At 39.1% G+C, this 9,746-nt stretch overlaps 1 protein-coding gene across 1 annotated transcript; it reads left to right on the forward strand.

Annotated features, from left to right (window-relative positions):
- The first annotated feature begins 831 nt into the window (after nt 1-831).
- On the forward strand, nt 832-8,593 carry LOC584251 (methyltransferase-like protein 23). Its single transcript, XM_030984478.1, has 6 exons — nt 832-906; nt 1,429-1,545; nt 2,457-2,561; nt 3,168-3,405; nt 3,918-4,002; nt 8,436-8,593. The coding sequence occupies exons 2-6, from the start codon at nt 1,450-1,452 to the stop codon at nt 8,587-8,589; spliced, it is 678 nt and encodes a 225-aa protein (XP_030840338.1). The 5' UTR covers nt 832-906; nt 1,429-1,449; the 3' UTR covers nt 8,590-8,593.
- Nucleotides 8,594-9,746: the final 1,153 nt, after the last annotated feature.

The raw sequence follows: 9,746 nt of genomic DNA on the forward strand, positions 1-9,746 counted from the left end.
GGATGGCATTGTGTCCCCACACTTTTTCAGGTACCCCTTTTTACATAAGAAAAGTACCCCCTTTTACTTCAGATAAATAACCCTTTTTATTTATAATAGTTGTCCGTTTGACACATTCTTATGAAGGCCTCTAACCACCTCGGATTATTAAAGCGGCGGATCCAGGGGGGGGGCCCGGGGGGCCTGGCCCCCCCCCCCCCCCTTGAGAAAAAAATCATGTAAAATCACGTGATGTTTACCTTTTTGGGGGGTTGGGCCCCCCCCCCCCCCTGGCGCTCAAGGGGGGGGGGGGTGCAAATTGAAATTTTTTTGAGTATCAAAAAAAAAAAAATGTGCTCACTATACCCCCCCCCCCCTTTAGCCCCTTTAGTCTCCTTTAGCTGGCCAGACTGAACATAGTGGTTAATCATGTATGAGAGAATGATAATTGAATTGAGATTCCCCCTAACCAGGCCCTAACCCACCTGGACCCACTTCAAATTTAATTTTCTAACGAAGATTACATCACTCACAATACTGTTCAGAGCAAGAAGTGCATCAACTTTGTGATAAAAACTTATTTAAAAAGTATGTTAATGCCCTTTAGGCTCCGATCATATTCAAGATTTAGTGACAGAACAATTATTTTTCCCCATCTATAACACTACTCTTTAATCTGTAGCTGAACAAATTGCCATTAAACAGGAATGATAACATGCAGCCTCATAATGATCGTCGTAAAAAGAAACTAAATTTGCACATTATGGTCTTCTACAATTTTGTTGTTAAGCGAGATTTGCCGTAGAGGGAGCGCTCACGTCACATGTAAATTTGTCGAGATCGTGAATCGTCTGCCCCGCGGATTTTGAGACTCTTTGATTTAAGGGCACCTTTTTGTACTAAGTGCTTGTTAGAGCTCTTCCACAAGTAAGTGATAACAACTTTTATATCTTACAATTTTCAAGAGTATTGTAACTAAAGCTCACCCTAGAAATCTACTCCATAATCCATTGTTCCAAATTCCATTGACCTGGGAGCTCGAGGACTAGATCTAGCTGTGCATCGAATAGGCCTGCCGAGGAGCTGGGCGACAGAGGGTTCGTGTTCCGGTGGATTTGGAATCGCATGGCCGAGGCTCCGCATTGGCGCTTGTTCAGAAACCTATCCAAAATTTGACCCCTAATTTCAGCGTGGAGATACCCTATTAAACATAGACCTCTACCCAAAATTAAGTAAATATTCATCAAATGTCCAAATAAAGATCATGAGTTAAAAGTCGTTATGTTTATTACCTGTTTCGTGTCAATTTTCTTGTTATTTCGGTGTGTGACAGTCAGTAACTTTTAGTTTGTAGAAACTCTAGGTTTTTTAATGACTTCAATTATTTATTTTTTCTTTATCGTTTCTGTGGGAAGACTGTATAGTTTTGTCATCATTTTGTACTTGCAGAACAAAGAGATAGTCTGAGTTATGGAACCAAGTACTCTAGCTTCCATGTCTTCTGAGAGAGTGAGAAGATTTCAATGGGACGATGAGGAAGAAAGTATCTCCATCCTCATCCCTGAGGTAAGAAGTCAAAGGAATAGTGTTGGTGGGAGCTATTCATTCGTAATGGCGTTATCACAGTTTTTCTTCATAATCACATACATGCCAACTGTTCAGATTAAAGAGGAACATTCCTCTTTTTGGGAGAAGATAATTATCATTTTAATGCAGGTGTTCCTCTTTCTGTACAAATTTGTCTGTAGGCCTAGTATTGAATAGGAGAGTTAGGATTGTTCCTCTTTTTTTTTGAAAATAGCATAATTTGTACAGATTTCTGATTTTCAAATGTTGGCATGTATGTAATCATTTTGCCTTCGGCGTAGACTTGTAGAAGGGATAAGATTCAGATGACGTCATGCGCAGCGAGAGTTAAAACACAGCTTGCAAGATTTTCAACAACGATGTCGATTTTGACCCTTAATTTCCTAAAAAGGGACCATTAAACAGATTATTTCAGTCAAGTTGGTAAGTGGAACTGATGTATTATAGCCTAGTCTAGGCCTAATTTACAATATCATTTAAATTGGATATGCACGAGGTAAAATGAAATTTTGGGGCATAAAAATATGGTCATGGATCTAAATGGCCTTGGTGTTTGAAAACGACTGCGTATAGTCGGCTTCTGTCTCTAAAGAGAGAGCCGACCCAAATAAGAGGCTTAACGAACGAAAGAGACAGAAAATTCGGTCTAGCATTAATGTAATCTGCATCTACTTCAGATGTACATAATGATCTGGGCATTATTTCACAAAACCATCATAATCACAAGTTAAACAAATCCCATTGAATTTGAAACGCATGTAATAAATTTACGACCATTTCAATAGGATGTCCGCAAACTTCTTAAGGTTTCCTGAAACTTTGCCCGGGTTGACAACATAATTCAATGTGTATCTGTGCTAATAAATTTATTTGGCTTTTATGCTTTACAGGTCATTGATCCTGCGTATGGCATGTATGTCTGGCCATGTGCTCCTGTACTTGCTCAGTATGTGTGGTATCGAAGAGAATGGATTCGAGACAAGCATGTTTTGGAGGTAGGAAAGAAATACATTGTAAAGCTTAAGGAAACCTCACACCAAAGAATAAGTGTAGATTTTCTGAAAATGAGGTGTATAATTCCTTCCCCATAAATAAAAAAAAAATAATAATAGCTCACATCGGATTCAGGCTTACCCGCAACACACTGTATGTACATTTTCCACTCCCTGGGGAGCATTCCAGCAAGTCGCCATTTTACAAGCACCATTTGCTATTAATCCAACTACATTAATTTTCGCATCCTACCGGGTACCCATTTGACACCTGCATGGAGAGTGGCAAATGTAGATCAATGTCTTGCCAAAGGACATTAGTGCTGCGTCGGGACTTGGACCGCGGACCATGTACAATATTTCTAAGGAAAATGTACAAATAACATTTATTTTTTCTTGGCACCCCTCCTACATATGTAAAGTTTTCACAAGCCATGTTATCATATAAAGAGAGAGAGAGCCAGAGAAACCAAAGAGCTTTCTGAGTCAAGGAAATCTTTTGGGTTTTTTAATAAATATTTTTGTTTGTTTTTGTTTTCTATTTCTCTAGTCCATCTGGACTGGATTTTGACAACTTTACAGGATCCTGATTTTGTCCCCTTTCCTTAGCTTGGAGCTGGCACTAGCCTACCAGGTGTGATGGCAGCCAAGTGCGGTACTAGGGTCACCCTGAGTGATGACTGCCGACAGCCAAGAAGCATTGAGAACTGCAAGAGGAGCTGCCTGGCCAATCATCTGGAGGGTGTCGGTGTGATTGGTCTAACTTGGGGGCGTGTCTCTCCAGCCATGGCGACACTCTCGCTTGTTGATGTGGTGTTAGCTTCAGACTGCTTTTACGATTCTAAAGGTTAATTGGACTAAGCCAAAATGAAACACTGGATATGAAACAAGTCTGACATTATCATAGATGTAGCCTTAAAGGCTAGGTGATAATGTGAAATATGATATTGATATATGAAGGGTTTAAGGAGGCCCAAGAAGATCTTGATCTCTTAAAGGGTGCTGCTCCAAGCAGTAGCGTTGGCTCTGCTACATAGATAGGGGGAAATAATTGGTATTAGTGCTAGCAGCTAAGTGATTGGAATGGATATTAAGGTCACTGAAAGGGCATATGGCAATTACTAACACAAACTTTAAGGCTTTCATTGTCTTATCAGGTCTCCATTTCTCTCCTGGGTATGGAGTGGCAAATGTAAAAGAATGCCTTGCCAAAAGACATGAGTGCCATGATGGGGATCAAACCACAGCCTTGAATTTCATGTCAAGTGCTTTAACCACTCAACCGTGACACCTCTACTGTTATGGATTCCACTTACTTCCTTCATGCCATTCAATGTTTTGTTTTATTTTTCTATTCAGATTTTGAAGATGTGTTGGTCACATTTCGGTACTTCATTGACAAGAATCCAGACTGCCAATGTTGGGTAACCTACCAGGAGAGAAGGTAGGCTCACAGAGAAGGGGAATCATATGATGTAAACGGTTTAGAATAATCAGAAAACTCCTTGAAAAAATATTTGCTATTTACATTATAGGATAATAGAATATTATATTTCTGTACAATTCCTTTAAAGATAAAGTTGAGTTCTGGTCATGTGATTGCATTGTGAAAGAAAAGGTGTGGAATGGATCAGAAAAAGTTGATCATGTAGCATGTACGTATTGGTGTGTACTGCAAGGTTCTGGAGTCATCAAAATTGTAAACATTTTGGCCCAGTCTTGGTAAAATAACAAGCACTGTACACAGAAAGATGTATATGGGACTACACAAATGGTGTCGGGCCTACTTACTCATTATTCAGCCAGTATACATTTTCTACCAAAATTGTTTGGCAAATGACATTTATTTGTAATCTTTAACATTCAGTGTAAGTTTCGTTTGATTCTGTGAGAATTCATTTTCTTTTTTTACCAGAACTCAAGTTTATCTTTAAAGATTGTCTGTCCTAGTGTGGACAGGAGGGATTAGACCACACAGGGATGTCACTGACAGGTATTTATCTCTCAATTAATATAAGAAAAAGAGGATCATGGGAGACCAACAGGCACCAATTACGCATTGTTTTCTATACAGAGGGAGCAAGTAGTTATTAAACAGTAGTACAACGAGCCTTTAAATTTTAGATCTCTGTCATGTTGATTAAGTAAAATATTCATATTTTTGGCAGGTGACAGATTGAAGTATATTAAAGGTACTATGTCCCATTTGCAGGCCAAAAAAATGAAAAGGGGTCATTCCATGTCAAATCACCCCAAAAATCTGAAAATCTTAACCCAACCATTTTTGATTTTGATGAAACTTAGTGAACTTGTTGAGTGTGATCTCACAGCACCAAATCCCAAATTTTAGGTCAATCGGGTGAGGGGTTTGGGAGATACGGCCCACCAAATTTTGAGATTTTTTCAAAAATGGGGGTGGTGGGCCTACCTTTGAACCCTTGTATCTCGGGACCTAATGGGTCAATCTTCACAAAATGTGTATTGTTGGAAAGGGTATTCAATAAGGATTCCAAATCTGCCGCCATTTTGAAGATTCGTACACGTTGGGGTACTTTGACCTCTTGACCTCAGATTTGACCTTGAAATTGACCTTGTGGATCACGTAACTTTGACAACATTTTTCATGAAATGTAATCTCTGACATGTTCACTAAAACATATAAAAGTTTCAGAGATATAGTATTTTTTGTTTTGGAACAATAAGGACAATTACCCCTCCCCCTATTCATTAAAGGGGAAGTCCATCCTGATAATAAGTTGGTTTTATTCAAAGCAGATTTTTTTTTAGGGGTATCTTATTCTTGAGGGGTAATTTTCCGGGGGGGGGGGGGGGGGGGGGGGTAATTGTCCTAGAGGTTATTGTCCGGGGGTTATTTGTCCTCGGGGGGGGGGGGGGGGGACAGATTGTCCTAGGAGGGAATTTTCTGGGGGGTAATAATCCTCTGGGTGTGATAGTCCGCGGGGGGGGGGGGGGGACATTTCCTGAGGGTTAATTTTCCAGGGGGGTAATGATCCTAGAACCGACTCAGAGGCCTAAAGCCATACATCCTGTTAACCCTTTAGGCCTATATGAACTTGTCATTTTATTTCTATTCAAGTACTGCTGACATTTAGAATGGATATATGCCTAAAACAAAAAAGCATGTGGAAGATGTATGTTGTACTGTGCATATTGCATGTATTGTATACGTTATAGGGTTTATTGTGAATATCTGTGATCATGGATACTTTCAATCCTTATTGCTCCTAAACAAAAAATATTATATCTCTGAAACTTTTATATGTTTTAGTGAACATGTCAGAGATTACATTTCATGAAAAATGTTGTCAAAGATACGTGATCCACAAGGTCAATTTCAAGGTCAAATCTGAGGTCAAGAGGTCAAAGTACCCCAACATGTACGAATCTTCAAAATGGCCGCAGATTTGGAATCCTTATTGAATACCCTTTCCAACAATACACATTTTGTGAAGATTGACCCATTAGGTCCCGAGATACAAGGGTTCAAAGGTAGGCCCGCCACCCCCATTTTTGAAAAAATCTCAAAATTTGGTGGGCCGTATCTCCCAAACCCCTCAACCGATTGACCTAAAATTTGGGATTTGGTGCTGTGAGATCACACTCAACAAGTACACTAAGTTTCATCAAAATCAAAAATGGTCGGGTTAAAACCATTGGGTGATTTGACATGGAATGACCCAAAGGTTAAATTCCAATGGCACTTGAAAGATAATACTAATTTAGAACTCCCCTTAAAAAAGGGGGCTTGAAAATGGCCGGTGCGATCATTGAAGAGGAGAGTTTCTAGGTTGCTTTGTCCTAACAGACCATAAACGTAAATTAGCCCGATGAGCGCGTTCAAATCCTCCACAGTCGTTTCCTTGAGATAGGTGTTTTTGTCACTATCCAACATGTCTGCCTTCGCCTTGGCCCTGTAATTCTGAATCTTCTGGTTTGTTTGTTGAAGAAGAAGTTTCATCATATCGTCATCAAACATGCATTCCCATACGTCACATGCTGTTTCTGCCCTCCTAGCTCTTCCTCTCACTCCAGGCCTCCCCGTCAAGATGTTAGCTACATTCTGTGTACCTCTCTGTGACGTCAACCGGTTTTTCCATGGGATTTTCTTCCCAGGGTCATTTCTCTTGGGCTTCTCAATGATGGCCGTGTGTTCTACCTCCTCTGCTGGAATGTCCCATGCGTCGTAGTTGGTTGGCTCTAAAGCTGCATCAGTCGAATTTACTTTTCTGTTTCGAAGTTTCACTCTGTTCGGGCGCTCTTGAGGGTCTTCTCTGTCACTGTCACTAGAACTTGAGCTGACGTCATCAGAGTCGATTAGTTCACGTAGATCACCTCCTTCTCCTGCATTGGATGCTTCATCATCCGAGTCAGATTCCACGACAGATGGATCAGTCTCCACATGTCTTCTCTGAAAAATACAAACAAACAGACAAATTGGTTATTTCTCATATCCATACAATTATATCATAGATTTAGATTATGATTCTACACAAACAGTTATAAAATTGTACTCAGAAAGTGGAGATGATGTAATTACAGCTGTTTTATCATATCTATGATTTGTTTATACACATACATGACCTTACATATGAATTTTTCTTTCTTCAAAGTAAATTGATGTTGAATAATGCTAATAGGAGTTTGTGTTACCTTTTCTCTTCTCTTTCCTGATGTTGAGCATCCAGAAGTTGAAGCCATGACTTCAAGCGTACACGATTCCAATCATGAGATGAATATAATTCCAGTGTTCGGTGATGTGGAGCAAAATCTCAAATGAATATATTACATGTAGTAACACAAGTGAATGGCCCATTATATCATGACAGGGATGCTATACCATCTCAATATACTAATCCTTCCAGTGATACAGTTACTCTAATCCCTCTTTACAACTATGGATTACTGGTCTTGTACTTGAGAGGTGTAAACAAAGTCAACAAAAGACATGCTTTCTATGCAACTTAGGTAGAGTCAATGAACTCCAGACCTTGTGTGATCATCTGCTATTTGCAGTCTTTAGAATGTATTAACATTTGTTTTTATTGGAAAATATATACTGTGATTGAAAATATATTCTATCATGCAATCTATATTTACTCCATTATGAGAGTAAAAACTTATGAAAGTATAGTATACCGGTAGAACTTTTTACAAAGAGTACAAGTGTGTATTATATGCTTTAGACTTACACACAATAAGAGTAATAAGTGCTACATTTCACAAACGTGCACATACATAAAACAAACTTACAAATAAACACCCACACAGATACAAGTATGTTTGCTACATGTTGTTTTCATATGAAACTATAGTTTGTACAATATTTTGCGGGTGAAATGCATCAGTTTCTTTTATATCTATAATTACCAATTTCTTATGTATTCCATTGTTTTTAATTTCTTATATTTTTTATTATGTGAATACAAAAATGCTTGGCCAATACTAAACAAGTATAATCATGAATGTATTACTGCATAACATGAAATAAATCACTCATGATATTGATTTTTAAAAAAGATCATATAACTGCAATATACTTACACACGCACATTTGTGAGAATTACATATTTTGATTGACTAAATGACGTGATGATATTTTGTCAGCTAACACCCGAACCATAGGTCCGCCCATAACATATTTGGTATCAAAATGTGCGGGAGACATGAGGGAAAAAACCCATGAAATTTCAGCGCCAATGGTTCAGAGGTTTTTATGCAGTGGCAAATATTTGACGGGGGGGGGGGCATTATGCCTCCCCCCTGGCCTTATTAGGGTTAAGTTATTTTCTGCCGATAAGTCTTTTAAGGTAAACAAAATTACAAATTTTATTAATGTAGGTTTGTTTCTATTAACAGCTCAGATAGGAGTCTGGAGGCCCTGCTTCTGAAGTGGAATCTTTCCTGCAAACACATCCGTCTCTCGTCGTTTGGAGCGGAGTCACCGACTCTGGCTGGCTCTACGTTGCCAGGCAACCACAAGATTCAGATGATGGTTATCACCAATGGATGAGGTAAATGAGGTAAGGACCCTTTCTGACTTCATACATGGTCCAAGAGGTGAGAGAAGTGTTCCAAGAGATAACATGTTGACCTATTGTCTGTGGGAAGCAGGTGATCTCTGTAATAAGCCTACTTATATAAGAGATTTCATCAGTCAACTGATTAACCTTGCTGTACAATTTGATGGAAAGAGTAAATTGTATTTGAATAAATAACAAGGTAAAAGTAATTAGACAATTAATCAAGTATTTTATATAAATTTAGTTATTGAAAGTTTTTTTTATTTTTGAAAAAGAGACACATACTTTTTTTATTTTTGAAAATAAATCTTACGTTATGTACCTTTATTGCAGCAATGGAAATCAAGATGCAAAAATGACTAAAGATGGCTGTGGAGTGTAACATGCAGGCAGTACCAGAAGGGTCCTGCCTGCAATGCCGATGCAATGAAGAGTGCTGGATGATGGTTACAGCTGCTGGACAAGAGAGGGCGATGACTTGCAACATTCAGGGCATCCTCATGCAAATGCACAACAATACCATCTCGCCACTACGGCTGCAGCTGTGCCAGAGAGAGAGATGACTTGCAACATCCATGGTATCTTCAAGCAACTGCACATCAATACCATCTCGCCACTACGGCTGCAAAGGTGTGCCAGAGAGGGAGATGACTTCCAACATTCAAGGCATCTTCAAGAACTGCACGACAATATCATCTCACTACTGCTGCAGCTGTGCCAGAGAGGGAGATGACTTGCAACATCAAGGGCATCTTCAAGCAACTGCACACTAACAATAACATCTTGCCACTACTGCTGCAGCTGTGCCAGAGAGAGATGACTAACAGCATTCAGGGCATTCTCAAGCAACTGCACAACAATAACATTTCGTCAGAGGTAGGTTTTAAGATCAGATGCGACATGGGCATCATTGTAACTACCAAACAACGATGACAGGTTGCCATTACTACTGCAGTTTCCAGAGGTATAGAAGATGCATACACAACATCCAGGGCTGGTATTCTCCTAGTGATAATGATGTAACTAAGGAGATTGATGAAGAAGTAATTTTTTTTTTCTTAAAAAAAGAATTGATTGTAGAAAATTTCATCCTAGGAAGACTATAGGAAAATTATTTGATTTATAGATGAGTTAGAATTTGCAGCAT

This window comes from Strongylocentrotus purpuratus, unplaced genomic scaffold (assembly GCF_000002235.5).
Source record: "Strongylocentrotus purpuratus isolate Spur 01 unplaced genomic scaffold, Spur_5.0 spur5_scaffold_14, whole genome shotgun sequence".
In the NCBI taxonomy this organism is placed as follows: domain Eukaryota; kingdom Metazoa; phylum Echinodermata; class Echinoidea; order Camarodonta; family Strongylocentrotidae; genus Strongylocentrotus; species Strongylocentrotus purpuratus.

Excerpts from the sequence above, each read along its gene's own strand:
- LOC584251 (XM_030984478.1), top strand. The coding sequence starts at position 1,450 with ATGGAACCAAGTACTCTAGCTTCCATGTCTTCTGAGAGAGTGAGAAGA. Across the intron at positions 2,562-3,167 it reads GAGACAAGCATGTTTTGGAG|CTTGGAGCTGGCACTAGCCT; the intron begins GTAGGAAAGAAA and ends CCCTTTCCTTAG. Across the intron at positions 4,003-8,435 it reads GTAACCTACCAGGAGAGAAG|CTCAGATAGGAGTCTGGAGG; the intron begins GTAGGCTCACAG and ends TTCTATTAACAG.